Source organism: Pararge aegeria, chromosome 27, assembly GCF_905163445.1.
Source record: "Pararge aegeria chromosome 27, ilParAegt1.1, whole genome shotgun sequence".
NCBI lineage: Eukaryota > Metazoa > Arthropoda > Insecta > Lepidoptera > Nymphalidae > Pararge > Pararge aegeria.
This window is the reverse complement of record NC_053206.1, coordinates 6,863,075-6,888,696: the sequence shown is the minus strand read 5'-3', so window position 1 is coordinate 6,888,696 and position 25,622 is coordinate 6,863,075. Positions and strand designations below refer to the sequence as shown.

Here is a 25,622-nt window from a genome sequence, read left to right as displayed (position 1 = left end):
TCACGATACGTGACGTCACGTCCGGTGAGTCAATAGACTCGGGTAAATGGCGAATTGTATAAGCAAAGTTTTTAATTTGCAGTGAAATACATACCTGCGTCTAACATACATGAATAACATATGTTTATTTGTATATTATAAGTATATCACTCACGAAAAAAATATTCATCAAAATTCATTTATTTTAAGTAGGCCTAATATAAGCACTTTTGAATCAAATTCAAATTCAAAATTCAAAATTCATTTATTTCAAGTAGGCCTAATATAAGCACTTTTGAAACGTCAAGTCAAGTATGTCTGTTTGTAGTGACTCTACCACCGGTTTGGAAGGAAGGTTCTACCAAGAAGAAGCCGGCAAGAAACTCAGCAGTTGGACACGTTATTTATATCCCTCGTCAGGGGATAAGCCTTGAACACCGGCGCAAGGTTGCTTGTCTGGCTGTTTTCTACAAGATACATTTCGGAGAGTGTGCTCAGGAGCTATTCGATTTGGTCAAATCATCTCCTTTCTACCATCGAACTGCGAGGCACCGAAAGAATCTGCACCGTTACGATGGTTGAAATACCATCAACACGTACGAAGCGTTTTGCTTCTTCCTTTCTGGTCCGCACCGCAAAGGCCTGGAATGCCCTCCCATCTTCCGTCTTCCCTGATACCTATAATCTGGGTACCTTCAAATCAAGAGTGAATAGGCATCTTCTAGGCAAGCGCGCTTCATCTTAGGCTGCATCATCATTTACCATCAGGTGTGATTGCAGTCAAGCACTTGTCTATATATTTAAAAAAAAAAAGGGGCATAATAATAAATAAATAAATATACTACGACAATACACACATCGCCATCTAGCCCCAAAGTAAGCGTAGCTTGTGTTATGGGTACTATGATGACTGATGAATAATGTACATAAATACCTCTAATATACAGATGAACACCCAGACACTGAAAAACATTCATGTTCATCACACAAACATTTTCCAGTTGTGGGAATCGAACCCACGGCAATGGACTCAGTAAGCAGGGTAGCCCATTGCGCCAAGCGGCCGTCAAAATATAATAGGGGGATATAGTTTTTGTCTCCTGCCTGTGATGCCTCAACCCCTTTTCATTGTGGGAGGAGACCCGTGCCCTGCAGTGGACCGGTAATGGGTCGATACTTATAATAAAACTGTAACTGGAAGATTTCTGTACATTTAAAATATTATGAAAATTTTAACCGGGGGATTCTTTAATCGATACTGAGTCCAAAACATATTTTTATTTAATTTTTGTCTGTCTGTCTGTCTGTCCGGGCATCACATGAAAACCACTGAACGGATTTAAATAAAATTTGGCATAGTTGTAGCTGGCATTTCGGGTCAACATATAGGATACTTTTTATCCCGATAAACAATAAGTTTTCTCAGGATGAAATTTTTTATCAATTTTACTTCATGGTTCCGTTAAATTAGAACCGATTTTAATAATTCTTTTTTTGTTTGAAAGTGTATACTATCAAGCATTTATTGTCTAATTTTAATAGAGATCTGATAAATATTGTCGGAGATAAAGGACATAACTCTTCACAGATACCACCAGTCGCAAGGCATATTGTACAACGATCGAATGCATGCGTAGCATCCTACTAATATTATAAATGCAAAAGAAATAAAATATTATAAATATTAAGTTTGATTATATACCTGCAATTTCATTTTTTAATTGTTCAAATTAGAACCTATCGCTTAGAAGTGGCGACGGGTATAGAATAACACGTACGGCGACGACCGGCCGCGAATAACATACTTTGGAAATAAAACTGGACCTGGTAGCGCTGCAATTAGTTTCTAGGTATTTTTAAGATATTAAAACGATTTGGTGCAGACGAAGTTGCGCGGCTCAGCTAGTGGGTCGATATGATGATGATGATAGACAGATCAACAAACAACTGTTTGACATACCTACTACCAGTTTTTGCTATATCTATTGATATCGGGCTTTCGACCTTTATACCAAGTAAGTATGTAAAATTTTAACATAGTTAACAAAACATTTTCCTCGTACGCATAACGTCAGATTATGTATAGTAGTCCAGGAGCTGGCGGCGAATTCGGTACGACTATTCCTCATCAAATTTTTGTCAATAAACCTGATGATATTCTATGAATTAAAAGAAAATGTTGGTATAGCCAGTGTGGTGTACTACAGTCTTAACCCCTCCTCATTGTGGGTGATGGGTTGAATTTTTTTTCCCCACTACAAGTTAGCCCTTGACTGCAATCTCACCTGGTGGTAAGTGATGATGCAGTATAATAAGGTAGCGGGCTGATCTAGTAGGGATTATGGTAGTCATACCCCTAATCGGTTTCCACGCACCGGAACACTAAATCGCTAAGCGTCACGTATTTTTCGGTTGGGTGGATAGAAGCAGGCGTTACTTTGCGGAAAACCATAATATATTATGAAAATTAAGCTTAATTTGCTATACTCCGCGAACAGCCGCACAATCTGTATGGTGTAATTTATAATTACTTCAATCCGTATACTCCACACCAAGGAAGATGTTTGGTGTAGAGTATACGGATTGAAGTAATTATAAATTACACCATACACCTAATGGGGCATCGTGTTTATACACATACCCAAGTATTGTATGCTAATTTTATTACTTTTATTAATTTTACAAATTTTAAATGCATATAAAATAATTTCGAACCGACAGGATTGCTACAGGCCGCGCGGGATTGCCAGAGTCGCAGGTTCAAATGCTGTCGGTTCCGAAAATTATATGCATTTTAAATTTATAAAATAATAGCGTACCCAGCCCGCTTCGCCGGGCTAGATTTTGCTTTATTTTATTTAAACAATAAACTTACATCATTAAATTTTTAATAAAAGCTGTATTTGATAGTGTGACAGTTCAAAAATAGGAGTGCTCCGATCATCACCAAACTTTACAGGATTACTCGCCAGATCAATTCGGTGATTCCTTGAAAGTTTCATTGAAATCAGTCCAGCCGTTTCGGAGCCTATACGGAATACCCACACACTTTCTCTTTTATATATATAGATTGTATGCTATACGTGAAATCAATAAAAAATTAAATTAAATAGATTGCTGCCACTAGCTCTTAAGCTATAATATATTCTCAGAAATCTTTTGTTTTACAACGTAACATATATTTTTATATATGCCGGTTCTATTATGACCGTGATAAAACTGATTCGTCATACATATACACCTAAGCGTATGTTTATTTCCTACGACTAAAAATGTTATGAAACATTTTTTTTTAAACACAATGTTTTGACTATCTTGTTTTCCTGTAATCCTATTACAGGAAAATAATATTAATACATAGTTATACTAAGCCCATACTGCAATCGTTTTATACGCGGCGTCGCATCGTACTGGAATGCTAAAAACTAGCCACGACCGAAGCCTCCCGTCAGACCAGAACAGAGAAAATTTTCCCCGCCTGAACCCGGGACCACAGAGTTAACACTGCGCAACTGCACTGCGGTTGTTAAATAATTTGATCGTACACATAACCTACCGACCTGTAGGTTACACATAATTTTTTTTTTTCAATGTATACTTCTATATTATGTTATTTCTAATACCTCCAAGGATATTTATAAAAAGTTTCATGAAGATCGATTCAGTAGTTTTCGCGTGAAAGCGTAACAAAAAAACATACATTCACATTTATAATATTAGTATTGTTACAGATACATTAGGCTTAACACCTACCTACGTCATTCTTAGTGCTAATGTATTCATTCTTGCACATATTCATTCAAATAAAAACCTCTGTCTCTCAGCTCCCGATTCCTGATATGGGAGACTTTTGACAGTCATAAAGGCATGGCCCGATCATGAAATTGATGGCACGACGATCGGAAATCGGTTACGTTCCTTCCAAAAATCGTATTATTTTTTATCCGGTGAGAACCATAAATCGCCATTTTTACCGGACATCGGCCTGGCATGACGCGTAGTCGAGGAGCGAGGTCATAGACCGCGGTCATTACCATTTTATTGTAAAACACGCCATTTTGTGTGCCATTTCAGTTCATTAACCGGTTTGAAGATGTAAATTATAATCTTATATGAGTTTCTGGCCGGCTCTTCTCAGTGGAATCTGCCATCCGAACCGGTGGTAGAGTCACTACAAACGGACTGATTTGACGTTTCAAAAGTGCTTATAAACTGGGCCTACTTGAATTAAATGAATTTGGAATTTAATTTGAATATACTTATACTAGCGGTCCCTGGCGACTTCGTCCGCGTACGAGTCAACCTTAAAAAACAGTCATATGTTGTTGCAGACTGTTTTGTTTAGAACTTTTAAAGAGGAACCATTCCGACATACTTGCAGTTTTTGCAACATTTCTTATTGATAGTTATATTTTTAGGAAACTCTAGTTCTTCCTAGCATAGCTCTCTTCATCGCCCGCTGAGTGACTCTGAGCCTTCTTATGAGGCCCATAGTTAGCGGCTATGTCTCAGATCCGTAAGTCATCACATGTTATGTATGTATGTAATAGTAAAATACACGGATTTAAGAACATCAAGAAACTGTGTACACGACTTATATTGAAGCATCATAAACCACTCCACTTTAAAACGGTTTCTCAAGTCATTTCATTCTATTTAACAGTTGCCAGTAAACATTTTACCTTAAAGTTCTTTCTCTCTTCAGTTCTGTGTTTACCATAAAATGAGGAAAATGAAAAATTTTGTGAGCTAGCAACTTTCCGCGAGTGTGAATTCAGATGTGCTGAGGGCGTTTTCACTGGTTGTGGACACAATGCACTTAATACAATAATGGCTGAATGAGGGTTTTGTTTGCTCTAAATTCTATGGTAAAATAATACAACTGTAAGCATGCATATGTAGTAGTGCAAATGTATGGTAGTTGGACTACAATTCTAACAAAATGGGTAGGGCCAGGCTGTAAAAGGAATGTGGGCAGACCTAAGAAAACATGGGCTGATGATATAATCCACATTGCTGGGGCCAAGTGGATGAAAGCTGCCCAAGACAGAAAAGTGTGGAAAGATACAGAGTAGGCTTTCACCCATCCTATGGGATCCATCTAACATAAGGACGAATAACATACTAACACTAATTTAAGAATTTATTGAAAACCACACTAACCAAGAATTAACACAAGTAGTTTGTAAGGATTGAATCTTTTTTTCTAAATTTATTTGGAATAAATAAAGCTTTATTATTATATTGAGTATGCATATAATGGCAGAACGATACATTTAAATAAAGGTAGGAAAAAAAAGCTGGTGTTATTGCTGAAAGCTTCCCGATAACTTCAGGCACGGGATATTAAAAAGATTGGCCTTAGTAGCTTTCTTTTTATTCCCAGGTTCAGGCCCTCGACTGCAATCTTGAACGGTGGTGAGGTATAATGTGGTCTAAGATAGTAACAGGCTAACGTGTTACTAAAGTTGGTATTTAGGCTTACAAGAAAAATGGAAACAGAATATTTCAGGATGTATAAAAATGTTGACCATAGAGAACACGGAAAAACTTTCATTTTAAGTTTAAAAATATGGTTATCCATATAATCTCCCGAAAATTTACACATTTCTCATGTAATGTACGCATTATAAGTGCCATCTATGGGCTTTCTTCTGCTTTCGGCTCAGATACACCTGGTCCCTGGTGGCACAATAGATTGTAACTGGTAAGTTCATGATACTTGTATAAAGATATTTTTTACTTTCGCTATAAAACTACCATAATATTTGTATAAACATTCTGGCAAAAATGTTTGTTTTATGTTTAGGCACAAACAAAATGCGCATAAGTGAAAGCAGAGACAGTAAAGGCAATTGGAATTAGGATCTCATCTAGTTACCAGATTGGGTTCACTTTGCCCACACCAGTTTTTAAACAAGCCAAAAAAAAAAACAGAAGCTAACAAAGGAAATTTTCGAAACATATTTCGGTCAGCTATATCGCATCAAAATAGTGATAACTGAACGCTACCGACAAACTTTAATTTAAGTTATCGTAAGCGATCATCTAAAGACAGTTTTTAACTATATTTTCTTTGTTAAAACCCGTCTCTTTCCGTCTAGGAGTAAAACAGATACCTATTTTGAACGATGAATGTACAACTATGTCTATCGAAAGTTAAACAATTCTGACGCAAATTTACAATGGAGACGTCATAATTATTTCAAGGGGCACATAAATATTAAGCAAATCACTGGAATATTTATATTTCGTACGTACTTACCGTATAAACAGTGTACCACAAAAGTCACAAATAAAATTGTCACACACAAAAACTAGTCACTAACACATTTCACTAAAGTTTACAACTAAAAATAATAGTAAAAGTATCATAAATAAAAAAAATTATGAGAAATTCCACTGAATTTCTGAAATAATAATAAAATTAATGTACCGAACCATGATCGTTCGATGACAAATGACAAATGATATGAATGAAAATTTAAAGAGTTTTGTTGTCTATAGATCTCTCGTACAGAGTAGAGCAACGAGGATAGAGAGTACTATAACCACGGATGTATAGGCAGGTACCTTAACCGGATAGAATACTTATTATAAAAGATTGTATCGTATGCCCCACCGGTTAATACTGGTGCCAACATCACTCAACCCACTGCCTCAGGTCTCTCACAACCACTACCTAAAAAAATAAGCAATTGACAATGGTTCAATCGCTCAGCACGCAGAACCAATAAACCAAAAAGAAGAAGAAGAAGATTGTATCATTCATATTATTCACAAAAAAAAAATAGTACATATATACTATTTGATTTTGGTATTTCGCATCTTTTGGCGCGTTAATTTTAGACCAGTGTACATACCTATTTATTACTCTAGTTTTTATGTCCGTTCTACTATGTTTTTTCGCGATAGCCTCGTATATTGATTATTGACACAGGAAAAGATTACTCAATGTTCTCTGTGGTACACTCAAAACATTGTTTTGTACGGTAAAATAAACAGTTAAAACATAGTTTGTTTTGGTGGCAAACAGTACTCAGTGATTCGGAAAACCAGGTATTGTTTTCCAGTTTTTATTTCTTCAATGCGCCTACTTTAAATAGAAGATATTGATAGAGTGAAACTAAGAAACTTACAAACACGCCCCGGACGAATTGTTCTGCTGTTCCGGTGTTTACTTAAAACTATTACAGAACAACAGATGTAGCACGTTTAAGTTTAGGATGCAAGCTATCTGTTATAGATAATAATCTCTGATGAATTTTAGAATAGTTTTGGTTACCATCACCACATCATTGTTGTTATTAGTGAAGTCAGTCAAAGAATATTAAATGTATATCCACCACTACTAAATGCCCTTATTTAAAATATTATATCTCTACGTAAAGATTTCGACAAAATATATTTTTTTAATTACCTTGAAACATTACGCCGAGCTTATTCTTGAATCAAAGTTATCCCATGTCTTACATATATCTTATACCTATTCTCGTTTTTATGTTTATTTCTTTTTATGGAAGTGCAGTGTCTTCTGACACAGGGGTAGTTATACTACCCTTAAAAGAAGGCTCCTATTAGGCTATTTTGGTTTTTTTTAATCTGTATTAATTAACATTTAGTTACATCTTGTTAGATTAGAATGACTGCCGATTATAATGACGCCCACCTGGTTATATTAATTGTTGTATATTTGTTAAAGGTCTATCTGAGAGTGCTGAACTGATGACATAAACACTTGCACAAAGTTGCTGGCTCTGGCAAATGTTAAGCGAGGAACGTTCATCCAAAGAGAGAGTAGTTAACTTTGCAAAAAACCATCAGCCGTCAAAAGAAAATGCAGAGCGAATCTCATACATACATTGTAAAACACATTGGATTGCCTAAAATAATTCATAAACTGTCAAGCAAAGATAAACATGGGGCTACAGACATTTTGAAGCCTAGTGCGAATGTTGAAATGAAAAATGACAGTGAGTTGCTTGTTGAGGACCACCAAACACTGTCAACCTCTGTTCCCTTAGAAAGAGACTGGGCTGAGACCTGCCATAACATATACGATTCGCACTTTGTTGCAATAAAGCATGAGATATGCAGCGATAGTTCAGACTTTGACAATACTACAGCAATGGCAGATTTCAGTTTTGAGAATATTGTGTCTTCAGAAAATACCATTGATCTTGAAAATAATGAAGTAAGTTAATTTTTGATACTATGATATTATTCATCATTATTCCCTGTGCCCTGTGTGTCTTCTAGGAATAAAAAGGGTTTGTGCTGTAGTTCACTACATTCAATTCCTAGTTAAACATTTATTAAAGTCTTTCATTTTATTACTTAAAAAGGACGTGGCACGTTAAAATTAAAAAAAAAATCAAAATTCAAAATTCCTTTATTTGAAGTAGGCCTAATTAATAAGCACTTATGAAAAGTCAAGTCTGTTTGTAGTGACTCTACCACCGGTTCGGTAGGCAGATTCCACTGAGAAGAGCAGGCAAGAAAATCAGCAGATTGCTCTTTTCCAACATCATTTTAAAGTTTAACAATCTTTATATAGTCTGGTTATACCTATTGTATGACAAAAATATGGGATAAATTTGCATGCAGTTTTGTATAAAGTCTTGTATAATAAAACATCCAAAGATGAAAGATAAGAAAACCTTGAAAGATATGTTGAGATCTGCATGAGATCTCAACATATCTTTCAAGGTTTTTTTTATACAAGACTACTGGTCTCTTGCGACTTCATCCATAGTGGCGTGCACCGGGTTTCTTAACAGGGTATGCATACAGCAGGAAAAATGCATAAAGAGGCCAAATTCCTCCTTCCTAAAAATCATGTATGTCAAAGGGAACAACTTTGACATACATGATTTTATGGAAACTTTTACTGTTTACGCAGCATACGCAGTGGAAGCTCTAAAAAGGAAAAAAACCCACATTTTGACACATTCTGCATTGGTGCTATGCCCCTATTGGTCTTAGCGTGATAAGTATAGCCTATAGTCTTCCTTAATAAATGGGCTATCTAACACTGAAAGAATTTTTCAAATCGCACCAGTAGTTCCTGAGATCATTGCGTTGAAGTAATCAGCGTTATATATTAGTATTAGATAGGCTTGCTTGGTTGTATGTGGCAGGACACACAGATGACGGAAGATTGTTCCAATCGTTAGCGGTTTTTCTAATCTTTGCCTTTCCTCAACCACCCTAGTTGAGTTTCAATTAAATCAATAAAAAAATCAGATTGTCGTTTTCAAGTTTTCTAGGCAGCAATCTATTTTTATTTATCATCATAATCATCATTATATCAACCTATTACTGGCCTACTACAGGTCACGGATCTCCTCCCACAATGAGAACGGGCTAAGGCCATAGTCCACCAAGCTGGCCCAGCACAGCTAGGGCAGGAGACTATTATATGCCCGGGGAAAGGATATAAAGGTATCTTCTCCCACAGCTTAATCAACTCTCAGAGCACTGGCGCACAAGTGGAAATAATATCCAAATAATATATGGGGACAGCGGGCGTAAATGGGTTAATAAACGGGGGTAAACTTCTCCTATTCCATGTTCCAGTAATTTAGCAGATGGGGACTTTGATTATATCACTTGTCAGGGGATATAATTTTTATCTCCCCCCGATGCCAGCCCTGCGGAGGGGATTGGTGGACTATTTATTTATAAGTAAATAATATAGCTATATGTATATTGTTTTTGCAGTTGGAGTCTTCTATAACTGGAGCCATTTTGAGTGGGGGTTACACTCAAATACTTAGTAAGTTCTGAAAATTGTACGACCGTATGAATAAGAAGTTTGATATGTATGACAATGTACAACATGTAACAGAATTACGAAATAAAATTTAAAGATGCAAAACCATATTTCATAAGGGTGATTTATAACATTCGTTTTTAATGAAAGAGTGCCCTTAATATTTATTATTATTGACTTCAAATAAAGTCTAAAAAAATAAGACATTATTTTTACAACTCCTTTAGGACACGTATTTTATATTACGTAATTTTATCTATGAAATAGAAAAAGATAGGCCAAAAAAAGATAGGTATAGAGATAGATAACTTTCGTAACGGGAAAAAAGAAAAGGATTTGCCAATCTGAAATGGACAGAGACGGTATGGATATTTACTATTTTTGTTAATCATGTTTCATTTTTGATATCGTAAGAAAATCTCGCACCACTAGTCCCTATTTCACGAGATTCTGAAACAGTGTTAGATATTTAACTGTTATTAAAGCAGCAAACTATTATTTCTAAATACGAACGGACACCTAAATATTTTACTAAATTAACTTTTGCATGTTTATATGGAATTAGTAAAATTTGCTATACCAACTTTTACAGGGTGATTACCCAGAAGCATATTCATTTTTCCATACAACAATTCTAAGTATTTACTTTTGACAACCCTATTGAAGGTAAAAGCCCGACACGCGCATTTTTTCTTCTTCTGCTCGTCTGGTCCCTGGTGTCACGTCGACCGGCTACGATCTATTGTGACGCCGCTGTCTAGATCTCCCAGCAAGCGTTGGTCGCCTTCAGGAAAAGCAGCACTTTCCTTGCTGGAAGAAATTTAGCATCCTCTGGTTGCATTATGTGTTTCCCCAAAAGAGTGCTGCGTTTATGCATCAGCGCGGGGCAGGAACAGATCAAATGCAGCGGCGTCTCCGCAGCCTCCTTACAGAGTCTACATAGATCTGTGTCCTGCAGCTTTAGGTTGAACATGTGTCTATTAAGCCCACAGTACCCCGTAAGCGCTCGCACTAGGATGCATAGGTTTTTTCTGTTGAGTGCTAATGCCTCAGAGGCGGCCCTTTTGTTGAATGGTCTTATTAGCATTCGAGAATGGTTCATTCCTTGGAGTTGTCTCCAGCGAATGAGTGTGTAATAAATAAATAAATAATTAAATAAATATACTACAACAATACACACATCACCACCTAGCCCCGAAGTAAGCGTAGCTTGTGTTATGGGTACTAAGATAACTGATGAATATTTTTATGAATTATATATACATAAATACTTAGAAAATACATATAAACATCACACAAACATTTTCCAGCTGTGGGAATCGAACCCACGGCCTTGGACTCAGAAAGCAGGGTCGCTGCCAAATGCGCCAGTCGGCCGTCAATAATGTGTGTGGTGTGTGGTAATTACAACGCGCATACTATAGCGCAAAGTGACAGGAGTCACATGATTTTAATTTTGCACGTGATGTTAGGGCTGTATCTGATTTCGCTCAGTAAAAACTATGGCTAAAACTCAAAAACTATAAGGTTCGGTTTCACAGATAAGTCTCTGAGACAGTACATAACAGTACCTTGAAAGCCTGTGAAGTATTATTTCGGTTTTAATTTACACATTTTGTATGCAAGGCTTCTTTAATATTTGGTTAATAACAGAGCTGTACGGTCAATATATAAACTTAAATCAAGCGAATCCCTCCGTGAGAAGTTTAAAGAAATAGGCATACTTACTGTAGCTTCACAATATATTTATAGCAATATACTATTTGTAAGACAACATAGTAGTCTTTATAAACAAAAAGTGGACATAAACAGTCGACTTACAAGAAATGGTCATAAATTAGTGTCATCTGCATATCTTCTGCGAAAGGTACAGAAGTCATTTGTGGGATTAAGTATACGCATTTATAATATGATTCCTGAGGTGATTTTGGACCTACCAATGCATGAGTTTAAGGAATCTGTTAAAACACATTTATTACAGCGAGGTTACTATAAAATTGATGAATTTCTTACTGACAAGGTTTGCTTGGAAGCATCCGGCTCCGCTTTCAGCTCTCACAAGACAGAAAAATGAATGTTAAAATGTAAGATGTAAATTGTTAATGTTCGGCAGCAACTGCTGAGTTTCTTGCCGGCTTCTTCTCGGTAGAATCTGCCTTCTGAACCAAGAGTCACTACAAACGGGCAGACTTGACGTTTCAAAAGTGCTTATATTGGGCCTACTTCAAATAAATGATTTTTTTTAATGTATTAATGGATGGAATACCATTGCCTAAACAAAGCAACACTTCGCAGGGCATGCAAGGTGCACATCCTTCAAAGTCTCGCCCTGTGTCGATCAATCCAAGGGCCAAGGCGTAGGTGTTAAGCCTCATCATGACAGTTTTTAGCCAAATCATATTTGAAAATTTAATGTATGTTCACAAAAATATATCCAAATTTAAGAGAAAATGAGCTTGCAATTATTTGAACATTCGAAGCAAAAATAAACTTGCAGTGCAATATACTAGAAAGAAATTCGTTTAAAGGAAGTTTTATATAATTTTACAATAAACTATCAGTGGACATCTTTGTGATACACTGGTAGTTTATGTCTCATGTTTCTAAAAAAGTTCAAAGTTTGTATTAAACGTAAGCTTATAGAGCAGTCCTATTATAGTATTAAGGACTATGTCAACGACCTTACATTAGTGGTAACATGTTAAATGTATGAATGCTTCATAAGTGCCTGTGATAAGGTCTACATGAATAAAACATTTTTGAATTTAGAATTTTTGAATTTCATCATTTATTTACTTTCGGGTCTTCTCACAGAGAGAAGGGTTTAGACCACAGTGCACCACCTTGGCCAAGTACAGATTGGTAGACTTCTCACACCTAAGAGAGTATTATCAAGAACTCTCAGGCACGCAGGTTTCCTCACAATATTTTCCTTCACCTTTACCTGCACTTGGCCAGTGTGTTGGACTGCCGCATAAATAATTCATTTGGTCAACTAACACAACTAGGTTTGCACAGTAGACTTCGATTCCTGGTAGGGTCAATGTAGGAGTTTATTATTATGGGTGTAGAAACAATAGGGTTTAATATAAATGTCAAAATAATTTCAAAGTCAAAGTCAAAGTCAAAAATATCTTTATTCAAGTAGGCCCACAGGTGGCACTTTTGATGCGTACATAAGAACCACACGGTAGTGAGAAGATGGCGATAACCACATTCGTAAACTTAAAACTAAAGCTACGAGGGTTCCAAACGCGTCCTGGTCTAACAAGAAGCCCACAACAAACTTAGCCGGGTGTTTTTTTTTTTTGTTATCACCATCTCACAATGTCATTTTAAATTATTAGAAGAGCAACCTGGTTAGAGCAATAATTTACACCCAAGCTTTTTTATCGTTTACGTAGTCCTTTATACTATAATAGGACTTTTCTATCATTTCTAATTATAAGGTTTGACAATATTTTTTTTGTTATTTATTTAAAGTTGTTACTGTATAATTTGTTTTTTTAATTTCAGATCCCTTACCACTAGAATGTATGAGGATGAAAAGTGGAGTCAATTCAATGAAAAAAGATATGGTTCGACCAAAAGAGGCATCCATTAAACCGACAGCACACGTGCGAAACAAACAGAAACAAAATAATCTCCTGTATCAACCCCATCGTAGATCATTTGAAGAATCCCTAAAGTCATCAAATGATTCTGCGTGGAAGCAACAAGGTACCACTGCTATTGGTAACACAGAAGGGAGCAAGTCTTTTGACTCAGCTGGTCTTCTGGAGCAAGTATCTGGCACATACAAAAGTCAACTAGTCATAAGAAACGGCCAGTCAGTTGTTGAGAAAAGACAACCAGTCAATAAGAAAAAAAAAACAGTCTCTAAGAAAAGCCATCCTGTCGACAAGAACAACCAAACAATCAATGATAAAAATCTTCCAGCCAAGAGGAAAAAACAATCATTTGGTGAAAAAAGGCAACCAGTTATTAAAAAAAAACGATCAGTCAATGAGAAATGTCAACCAGTTAAAAAGAAGAGGCTATCCTTCATTGAGAAGAGTCCATCCATCATTGAGAATAGTCAACCAGATGTCAATCATTCAATCACTGAAAAAAGTCTTCCGTGCATCAAAAACACAGAGGAAACTCAACCGGGCATGGAGATCAACCAATCAGTCACTGAGGAAAGTCAACCAGTCACTGAGAAAAGTCAACCAACTATTAAGAACAGTCAACCAGTTTCTGACAGACAAAAAGTATCCAACCCAAATAAAACAAATTACAAATCCTTTACAAATCCAGCCATCACCAAAATAAACTTAATTTATCGCCGTACCGACGCCACTCGAAAATATAGGAGACCCATCAAAAGTTTGCTATCAGATGAATCAGTTGGCAGACAAAATGGCATCGTTAATTGTAATGAAACTGATGAAAGTAACGATTCTGGTGACTCTGAGTCGAAAGATCTTTTACCTGAAGCAGACAGAAGCAGGTCAGTCGATGGAAACAGGCAAACGTACACTGAGAACAGAAAACCAGTCACTCAGAGCCTCAAACCAATCTTTGACCAACAAAAAGATGCCTCCTCAAAAAAAGAAAAAAATTTGAAGTTTAATAGAAGTAGCAGTGCATCCGGCACCAAAATTCATCTTATTTTCCGTCGAGAAAACGTCATACGTAAATATAAGCAGACAATGAAAAGTTTATCACTTACTGATAATGATCGATCAGTCGCTGAAACCAGCCATTCAGTCAGCAGCAAAAAAAAAGAGATGAAGAAGAAGAAGAAGAGAATGAGAGGGCATCAAACAAATATTTCTCCCACTGGACTCAAACTAAACTTGCGTCGTAACAGCGTCACTAATAATTACGTTGTTGTACAGCCCGAGAAACAAGATCAAAATAAGAAACTTAAATACTGTGAGTTGTGCGATTACAAAAGTGAATTTACAACTAGTTTGGTGAGGCATATGAGCATCCACACCGTCGATAAACCCTATGTTTGTAAGTACTGCGAATATAAATTCTCGACCAGGCATGCCCTGAAAATCCACACAAACAAACACACAAGCAAGAAAACCTATTCCTGTAGGTTGTGTGACTTTAAATGCACCCATAAATCACGGTATAAATGTCACATGAGAACGCACACTTCACAGAAACCATATTCTTGTAAGTTTTGTGCTTACAAATGTGCGCAAACCAGTGGTCTGCAAAACCACATGCGAACACACACCGGTGAAAAACCATATTCTTGTAAATTGTGTAGTTACAAATGCGCGCAGTCTAGTGGACTACAAAACCATATGAGAACACACACCGGTGAAAAACCTTATTCTTGCAAGTTTTGTGCTTACAAATGTGCACAAGCCAGTGGTCTGCAAAACCACATGAGAACTCACACCGGTGAAAAACCTTATTCTTGCAAGTTTTGTGCTTACAAATGTGCACAAGCCAGTGGTCTGAAAAACCATATGAGAACACACACTGGTGAAAAACCTTATTCTTGTAAGTTGTGTAGCTACAAATGTGCGCAAGTCAGTGGTCTACAAAACCATATGAGAAAACACACTGGTGACTGAGAACTCTTTGAAGCTTAGATTGTGTGAATCACACTGGTATGCAATTCAGTTGTACTCATATTTAAAAACGAACCAGTTCAGCAGCTTAAAAGGATGGTGCCAACTTTACTATAAAAAAGAAAAAGTAAGCAGACCAGTACACAGTCTTTGACAGGCAAAAAGTTGCATTCTCAAAAAGTACTTACATACTTAACCAGACGCTCGTACTTTAAAAGGCCCTGGTGAGAAACAGTGGTGCGAAACACTGATGAGAAAAACTGGCGAGAAACGCTGGTGAGAAATACTGGTGAAAACATTATCCCTCGATACACACTGCAGAGAAACATTGGTGGAAATCCTATCCTTTTATACACACCGGTGAGAAACGCTGGAGGAAACCCTACCCTTCGATACATAATGGCGAGGTACAATGGTGAAAAACACTGGTGGGAACCCTATCCTTCGATACACACTGGTAAAAAGACTGGTGAGAAACACTGCTGAAAAACTCTGGTGAGGAAAACTGTCGGAAACTTTATCCATCGATGCACACATGAGTACTTAAAATGTTGGGTGTATCAGGGCCAAATATTCGCAAACCTCTCGTCAAATGAAAGAAATGAGTTTGCTGGGTATCAAGACTGGTTCAATGAGAGCTGTTTGAAAACTTGGAAGCTTATTTAGTCGGACGCTCCAGTTTACGAAGCTATTACCTCCCCGAACATGTGGACCCAGTTCAGGACTGGATCGTCCAAATTTATTGGATGTGGAACATCTACAGGTGAGGGTAAACCTGATTGTTGGCGTGGCGATACAGGCCGTGGCGGCGCATGTTATATGATGGAATATATGATTGAATAATTCTTAATTTTTTTTTTTTAAATAAAAATTTAATAGACAGTCGTTATTTGAATTGAACAAATGCCATGGTTGTTTCGGGCAAAAATATATTTGATAATTGAAATTAAATTTTTAAATTCAGTTTGGGACTATATATAAAGTGACTATTCCTCGTGATAATCAACTGGATAGTTGAAGTTATACTTCTTTAGCGGCGTTAGGAAAAAATCATGGGAGTGAAATTTTAAGGGGCGCGTTAGCTTTGGTTAAATTAACAAGCACGAAGACTTTCAATCAGAAGTAGAATATTTAAATATAACAAGAAGAGTACATGACACAGCAAATTAAAGACGACACGAAATAATAATATAAAAGAAGGTGCGCACATAAAAAGTCTAATGATAGGTAGCGCATACAGTCGAGTCGCGCGGTAGGTTTGGACTGCACTCCAGCGCCCGGCGCGTAAGCGACGATCGCGGTAGGAACTTCGCGGGCCGACCGACCTATTTTATTTACGCATACTACGGCTTTCGCCCGGGTATGCTTGTGAATTAAATTTTGTGTGTAAATAATTATATATTTAGTTACTCGCGCGAGTAACTGGAGCTAGTAACTGGAGCGAGTAACTGAAGCGAGTTACTTGATCAAGTAACTTATGCCAGTAACTTGAGCGAGTAACTGGAGCTAGTAACTTGAGCGAGTAACTGGAGCGAGTTACTTATGCCAGTAACTTGAGCAAGTAACACGAACGGGCAATATGAGCAAGTGACTCGGGCAAGTAGTTCATTCACGTAACCTGCGCTAGTAAATCGTGCAATTATCTAGGCCCAGTACCTTGTGAGTTGTTTCGATTTGAATATAATTGGATAACAAGATCTTTTGCGAAAAAAATCGATTTGCTTTTAATTTTCTTTAAAATTATCCGGTTATGTATCGATTACGTCCGATTTATTATTATTTCATTAATATACTTTTAAATTTAAAAAAATGTGTATGAACTTTTGTACATGCATTAGGAGTTATGCCTATATAATTACGCCTTATTCTACGTTTGCAGAGAAACAATAGAAAAAAAGTATTTACATACATTGAAAGTTTTATTATAACGCATTATCTAGTTATCTCATTATCGGACCACCAAGTTTAAGTTTTAAAATTTGAGATTTTTGTACAATTGAATCAATGAAAACACCGGAATGAGATCGCAGACTGACAATCTAAAGTGTACACTGTCATACCTTATAGCTCACTTCAGGGTTGCGATTTTTTATGACAGTGTGCGCACGATCGTAGAAAGTGATCTGGCCAGACAATCTCTAAGTCAGTAATGCCTCATCAAAGAAGATTTCTAGGCATACATTAGTCTTTCAGCAATCGAGTTTCAATTGGCAACTCATAAAACTTAACTTGTCCATGGTTCTTTGCTGGTATGGTATTATGTGTTTCGAAAAAAACTAATGAATATTTTTTCATCTATGAAGTGTCAGTTTCTTTATCGTGTACGATGTATAAAGTCCAGATTATATTGTGCCCAGTTGGCACAGACAAAAGCCATAAACAAGAATTGAATTGATGTATTAAGTCAAAGTCAAAAGTCAAAAATATCTTTATTCAAGTAGGCCGGCCCATAGGTGGCACTTTTGATGCGTACATAAGAATTACACGGTAGTGAGATGATGGCGATAACCACATTCGTAAACTTAAAACTAAAGCTAAACTTAGCCGGGTAAATTTTTTTTTTGTTTTCACCATCTCTCACAACAAATTTATATTAAGCTATGAAGCTAGAGCAATTCACACCCAAGCTTTTTTATCGTTTAAGTAATCCTTAATATTATAATAGGATTTTTCTGTAAGCTTACGTTTTACATAAACTTTGAACTTATTGAGAGACATCTCAAAGATTTCATTTGGTAATTTGTTACCAAATGAAATCTGTTTCGATTAACTATCCCTGGGAGCTTGGATCGCCTCCCTAAAGAATTTTCAAAGGGGGCCGTAGTCTACTGATGACCCCTCGAGTTGCTATACAAAAAGTTAAGATTTCGACGACCTCACTGGCGCAACGGTGAGCGCTGTGAATTTAAATAGGAAGTCCCAGGTTTGATTCCGGGACTGGGAATTGGGAATTTGTAATTTCTGAATTTTCTCTGTCCTGGTCTGGGTGCCTGTAGCCGTGGCTAGTTACCACTCTACCTTTTATTGTTCCGCTGCGATTTATCGTTCCGATGCGATGTCGCGTAGAAACCGATAAGGGTTATGACTACCATACTCCCTAATAGGTTAGCCAACTACCATCTTAGGCTGCATCATAGTATTCTATATTTTGACGGCCGATTGGCGCAGTTTGCAGCGACCCTGCTTTCTGAGTCCAAGGCCGTGGGTTCGATTTCCACAACTGGAAGAGGTTTGTGTGATGAGCATGAATGTTTTTCAGTGTCTGGGGTGTTTATATGTATATTCTAAGTATTTATGTATATTATTTATAAAAATATTCAAGTCATCTCAGTACCCATAACACAAGCTACGCTTAAATTGGGACTAGATGGCGATGTGTGTATTGTCGTAGTATATTTATTATTTATTCTACTAATAGTCAAGCCATTTTACTACTTTCATTTATGTATTTATTGTTATTATGTACACAAAACAGGTAATAACTAAAAGTAGATCTAAATATAAGTAATAACAAGTTTTGTTCTAAGCTACAACCCAAAGTATGTGTACACAACTTGGAATTAAATTAAACAGAAAGTAAAGATAAAATTAAAGTTGAAACAAAAAAGAAACACTTCAATAATATATATATATTATTTCCCTAAAGATTATGTGGAATAATGCTTAATAATTTGATTTTTAAAAATATTTATCCTTTTGTTTAAAATGTCAATATTACGATTACTTGATACTAAATCATTATAAAGGCGGCACATGCGAACGATGGAATTGTAAAAGGAAGTATTGTTCATGTAGACACTTAGGGCAAATGGTTTAAAATATTTTAATCTGGTGTTAACGCGAGTATTTATAGTAATGAGCGAGAGCAAGACGGAAGAATTAATTTGGGAGTTAATGAGCTAAAATAAGAAGATTTAATACCCGTGATGAGGCAGTTGTGGAAAATAAACTTATTTCGCCAATTTGCGGTGGTGGCCATCTTGGATTTATAATTTGTTTTAATGTCATAATCAACAAGCCATTAGCCCACCACAGGTCACGGGTCTCTTCTCAGAATGAGAAGGGGTTAAGCGTAGTCTATCACGCTGGCCAATTGCGGATTGACCTACACACGCCCTTGCGAACGTCATGGAGAACCTTCAGGCATGCACCAAAATGTACTCTCTTGATATGTATTTATATCTCTGTAACTATTTCTTTTTTCTTTGGTGTACAATAAAAGTGTATTCATTCATTCATGCAGGTTTCCTCACGATGTTTTCCTTGGCCATTAAAACGAGTGATATTTTATTTGATTAAAACTTTTAGGCACAACTCTGAAAAGCTAGTGGCACGTGATACCACTGAAAAGTGAGAAGAAACCTTAACCGGGAAATACAATAATTGACACCGGTAAAGTTGTTTTTGAAATAATAGACATACCTACATAATATTCATTTTATTTACTTATTTGTAAACATTTATTACTGCCAAGTTCCTAACAAGTGTAAAACTATATATAAGGCATACATAAGTAGTTAAGTATATTAAAAAAAATAACATACCGCGTAAGTACTAATTACTAATTTTGGTATTATGTAAGTACATTAACAGTGGATGAAAAAGACTGCAGTACGTTTACATGTTAGCAAACGATATTTAAAAATCACTTTTCTAAAACTAAAAAAATTCAATGTTAATATTTATGTCGTTTTAATCTCCATAAGTTAAGCTAGTTTAATTTTTTTTTTTTTAATATGTTGCAATAAAATATTAATATTGTTACATATAATAAAAAAAAAAATAGAACTCTTTCGTACCCTATCTTTCTACTTTTAATGGGATTGGTGTATTGAAACATTTTATACTCCTTCAGATAATACAATTAAATAAATTAATATTGCGAGCAATTGGTTTACAAAAACAGTAACGCAATATCGCTTTAAACGACTTCGGGTCATACCTAAATTTTGTTACTTACGCGCTATTTATCTTATCTGCTAAATTTGATTTTTAGGATTTTTACATTAATTAACATAACAATTTACACTTTATCTTATCATAACATTTGGATGGAGAATCATTTAGATGGAGATATTTCGTCAGTCTCAATATCAGTGAGATTGTGTCCTTAACCAAATTCGTGTAAAAACTAATCATCTGTTAATATAAAGTTATTTATTTATCTGTGAAGTAGCGTCCATACGCCGGACGCAAAGATAGATAGATAGAAAGTCTTTATTGCATATACAAAAAAAAAAAAAAATTAGCAAAACAAAAGGTAGATAAATAGATTTGCGCAAAGGCGGCCTTATAGCTTGAAGAGATCTCCTCCAGACAACCTTTGGTTGATGAAGCATGTTTGGTATAGTGCAAAATTCAATTTAAAAAGAAATAATTGATATACACTACATGTACTTTTCATACTAATACTACATAATATAAAGAAAAGTCATATATATGCGCAAATTTGTGCGCTGCCGTGGACGCAGTTTACTATCACCTTTTAATGAGTAAAATAGATTCCATGGACGCTTTTCGGGTGCAGTCGAAGTGGGATTGTTGGCGTCTGTGTTTCGCCACCTCCAATCACAAGACTTGCTCTAAACGCCGCGTTGTGATTGGTCATACGCCTGATACAAATTTGTACGCAGCTATGGACACAGTTTTTAATAACACCTTTTAATGAGTACAGATTCCGTGGACGCTATTTGGGTAAAATTCAGATGCGAGACCTTCGTTTATGTTTCTCATCTTTTTGTATCCAGCCTGCGTACGTATTAAACCACCGCCAATCCCAAGATCTACTGAAACCGGCGCGTTTGGTAACTACCAAACGAGTATTTAGTATCCGGTGTTCCGAGTATGGCTAACTAGCCATACTCGGAACACCGGACGCAAATTTTTACTCAAGTAATATTTTTTTATATTCTTTTTAGGTCCCTATATTTATAACATGGTAGACTAAAAACAACAAATCTGTTTAGGAAGACTATGTTTTATTAATAATACGCACTTATCTAATATTTCATATACCATATCGACAAACTACAGCATTGTGAGCTTTATATCATGGGACAAAGTTTATTTCATATATCAATTTGAAAATGCATATAAAATTTGAGAACTGGCATGATTTGAACTACCATCTCTCATAATTGAATTTAGCTTTATGTCTCACAAAATAAAGTTCAAAATTCAACGATTCTATTTCAGTCGAGTCGATGTGGTGTGCGAAGTCAATTAGGCGTGCTATACATTTCATTGATCCATCGCCACACCATGTAGCTTGCATCTACTTTAGGGTGTCTCTTATTCATTCTTTGCAAATACATTTTTTTAATACTGTCATATGTCCCGTCTAGTTAAGTTAATTAAATTATTTTAACTTCATCATCGTAATGTAACTCCACTACATAATCCACTAGGGCACGGGGATTCTCTCAGAATGGGAATGTTTTAGGTTGTAGTCCATCACGTTGGCCAAGTAATTGGTCGCTACACACACCCTTCAAGACATTATGGAAAACTCAGGCATGCAGTTTTTCTCTAAATGTTTTCCTTCATCGTTAAAACGAATGTTATTTAATTCCTCTTAAAAGCAAGAGATAATGTAACTTAATTAAAAACAAGTTTATCCTATTTTGGTGATGTGCCAATATGTGTATAACACTCCTAAGTCAGCATGCACTAAAATATAATTAAGGCTCAAAAAGTACTATTACTAACATATACAGTATTCAGTACTTGGTTTAAAAATTGCATAACAATGTACAGATTTGTACAGATTCATACAGAGATTGTCCATCGCAGTATTCAGAATTTCTTGTAACATTCATACAAATGGTTCATACAAAATGCACACAGGTCCTTATTTTTTTTAATAACGGTTCTCAACTAGTTCATACAAATCATATAGTAATCCTCACCAGTACCCTTTAGTATAAGATTTACAGTGTTTCAAAACACTGTACTGATAGAGTCAAATGGAACCTATCAGCCTTGGGTTAAAGCCCAAATTAATTCCTATTCCTTCAAACAGCTTTCTCGGCAGACCTTGCGTTACGATACTCAAAAAAAATTGTTTCCGAGCATGTAAAACTTATACTTAGGATGATTTGACCCCTCAGATCTCGCTAACAGAAATATTTATGACCCATATTGCAAAAACGCACAATGCATGATCAGAGCAGATTTTCTGAATCTGGAAGGGGGCTGGTCATCAAACCCACAGATAAAAATTAAAAAAAAAAAAATTGAGGATACAGTTATAGTCAATTTGTAACAAAACATGCATTTTGTCATATTTAAAATCATTAAATTCACTTACATAACATTCCATAGATAATCTCACACTAGGCAATCTGTATTTATTAACTAACATTTTGTCTGTTCATAAAACAAATTCTCCATTATCACATAATAATTGAAGTGGTAAAATAGCACTCAGCTAAATCTTAGCAGGGTTACATGTCTAAAAAAGTTTGTAAAAACAAGCATGCGTATAAAAACTCAAAACATTCACAATTCTTTCAATACCTTCTCCAAAACCAACAGGTTTGCTTTTATAAAATCCAACTTTATAAATGCAACTTTTAGGCAATAATAAAGCAAGAAATTGTAAATTCCCATAGGATAGGATTTTTCGCTATTGGTTAATAATGATTTGTAGTAGTCCAAAATATAGAAGCAATTATTTGCTTTCTCGCTATCATTTTTATGGAACTTTAGTTTCGAAAAAAATACTTGTAATGTACATTGGTCGAACTTGCTTAGTCTCATATCAATTACTTTTTCATTAACTAGGCCTAAATATTTAGATACAGGATACTTTTTATCCCATTTTGGCACATACTATAGTTAAAAGTAGGTTAGTTTGTCAGCAGATATTTTTGCATCTATAACATTAGACAGGAAGTAACAGTATGTAAGTATGAATCCCTCAAAGGCAGATCTAGTAAAGTGAAAACTAAGGGTTCCTTTCATTTTGGGTTGGTTTTGGACGATTAACTATTAATTTTGATTGCTTTCATGACCTTTATCTTCTTGTAGCTCTTAAAACTCCCGCATTTATGATCAACCATCTGGTAATTCCTTGAAAAGGTCTCCTTGCATACATCACATTTAAACCTTCTGATGTTCATATGTACCTCTTTGATATGCAATCGAAGACTCTTCTTTACCATCTCCTTCTTGCAATAATCGCAGACTCCCTTCGAATACTGATCGTTACCGTCTTGTTTATACTCCATTCTGTTTGGTTTCTCATGTTTGACTTTAACATCAATTTTCAACTGTTTAATAACAATAACATTGTTGTTCACTTTCGTGATACTCACTGTTGCGTTCTTGTTAACAACATTCTCAAGCCACGTTTCGTTGATCAACTTGTTGGTGTGCAATGGCTCCTTACTGAATTTAATGTTGAAATGGACTTTACGTATGTGATACTCTAACAAGCGTCTTTCACAGTAACCAAGGTTGCATATTTTGCATGTGAACATACCGAGTTCAGAATCTATGTTTTCATCGTGAATTCTCTTCAGGTGGGTGATTAAATTGTTCTTGTTAACGAACGTGCGGTCACAGTAATCGCAGATGTAGGTCTTTTGCGCGACCGTACCGTTGTGCCTATCTAAATGAACTTTGTAGGCATCCAGTCGAAAAAACTTCTTTAGGCAAACTCCACAATTGTACCGTTCTTTGATAACGTTGTGTCTGAAAAGGTGCGCTTTGAATTTGTATTTGTTCCCTATTATTGTTTTCTTGCAGTACTTGCAGTGGTTTTCCGATTTTAGTTTCTTATTTATCTTTGCTCCAGTCATGTTTAAAATTTTTTTTCACGTTATTTGTTTAAAAGGTTTAAAAAGGTAAAATTCTTTAAAAAGGTTTCTGGAATTTTATTTTATTAAATATGTTTGTACATAACTGAAATAAAACGAAAATGCAAAATAAATAAAAGTAAATAAACAAGTCAGCAAATGAAAAAACTAAAATGAATGAATGATAAAATGTCAATGTCAAGTTATTTTTTATGTCATAGTCCAAACTTCTATACTCTATAGGTTTACTATAAAAGCCATAAATCAAAAGAAGAAGAAACAATCACCTTTGTGAATCTTCCAAGTCTACGTGACATTGGCGAAGTGCCGATTTGGTACACCTAAAAGCCAAAAAAAGCCAAGAAGAAGAAGAAGGTGTACTATGGCGCGTACACACTATCAATATTCATTATTTAAAAAAAAATATTAGAGAGGATACAAACCCAATTAGGAAATTCATTGAAGACGTCGGCCGTGGCTAGTACCGACCCTATCGACCAAGACGTGCCGCCAAGAGATGCGATATGTCGCTTTGAAACCCATTGATTTAATATTTTACTACTGTAGTAACCCATTATGGGGTATGGGTTTAATATATTTGCCATACCCTTATCAGGTTGCTTCAAGCAATTCATCTCCCGCACGATAAAAAAATTGTTGTAACACATTGCCGTTGGAAAAGAGAAACTTTTCTGCTGAGTTTCTTGCTGGCTCTGTGGAATCTACCTTCCGAACTGGTAGAAGTAAATACTTAATTTTAAATGTATCCTATTATGATTTATAATAAAAAAAATCTTTGAATAAAAACACTAACCAAAGACCACACTCCATTACAAACGCCTTATTTTGGAATACTAATTATAAAAAGTATAGTGCTATAGTTATAAGTATAATGTTTACCTTTTGATAATCACCTTTGTGGATCTTCCAAGTATACGTGACATTGGCGAAGTACTACGTGCCGATTTGGCACACCTAAAAGCCAAAAAAGAAGAAGAAGAAGAAGTAAATACTTACAATAAATGAAATTTGTTTTTTTTATTTTTAAATTTTGAAGTGCCTAGTTGCCGGTGCTAGGCAGGCTTAACATCTGCGCATGAGGTTGATTAACATACGTCACGTTGACGGACGTGTTTATTGCCTTGCGAAGTATTGCTATGTTTATAGGCGGAGTTTCTCACTTAGATAGGCCGTCTGCTTGCGCCGGCAATTATTTTTATTTCGATGACCTCCGTGGCGCAGCGGTGGCCCGTGTGCGCCCCTTAAGTTGGAGGTCTCAGTTAGATCATAGGCAGAGGCAATTTTCTGTGGTCTGGTCTGGGGCGCTGCGGTCGATGCTGGTTAATACCGACAAAGAAGGTAGAATGTAGAAACAGAGTAGGGGTACAAGTGTACATGGGGGCAAATGAGATTTGATTAGGTCAGATCGCCCGCGGCTGTTTTGTCACTACACGAATGACCTACCTATATGAAACATTAAGTAATTGT

At 35.9% G+C, this 25,622-nt stretch overlaps 3 protein-coding genes across 6 annotated transcripts in view; 1 reads left to right on the top strand and 2 right to left on the bottom strand.

The window, feature by feature from the left end:
- Positions 1-6,396, bottom strand: part of LOC120635623 (monocarboxylate transporter 13-like) — a 62,068-nt gene extending 55,672 nt beyond the window's left edge. For 2 of the 3 annotated variants that reach the window (XM_039906652.1, XM_039906650.1), the window contains exon 1: positions 6,245-6,396. The gene's annotated coding sequence lies outside the window, so the exon portion shown is untranslated. Of the gene's footprint in view, positions 1-6,240 lie in introns of all 3 variants that reach the window. The other variant, XM_039906651.1, reaches the window with a different exon arrangement.
- A 425-nt stretch (positions 6,397-6,821) lies between these two features.
- Positions 6,822-16,178, top strand: LOC120635720 (zinc finger protein 37-like). 2 transcript variants are annotated; one of them, XM_039906843.1, is made up of 4 exons: positions 6,822-7,038; positions 7,682-8,173; positions 9,703-9,757; positions 13,271-16,178. In XM_039906843.1, the coding sequence occupies exons 2-4, from the start codon at positions 7,817-7,819 to the stop codon at positions 15,334-15,336; spliced, it is 2,478 nt and encodes an 825-aa protein (XP_039762777.1). In that variant the 5' UTR covers positions 6,822-7,038; positions 7,682-7,816; the 3' UTR covers positions 15,337-16,178. The 2 variants fall into 2 exon arrangements, with proteins under 2 accessions (XP_039762777.1, XP_039762778.1); XM_039906844.1 differs by lacking the exon at positions 6,822-7,038 and adding an exon at positions 7,415-7,435.
- A 7,140-nt stretch (positions 16,179-23,318) lies between these two features.
- On the bottom strand, positions 23,319-24,137 carry LOC120635576 (GDNF-inducible zinc finger protein 1-like). The gene has a single exon (XM_039906589.1). The coding sequence runs from the start codon at positions 24,135-24,137 to the stop codon at positions 23,319-23,321; it is 819 nt and encodes a 272-aa protein (XP_039762523.1).
- Between the last annotated feature and the right edge of the window lie 1,485 nt (positions 24,138-25,622).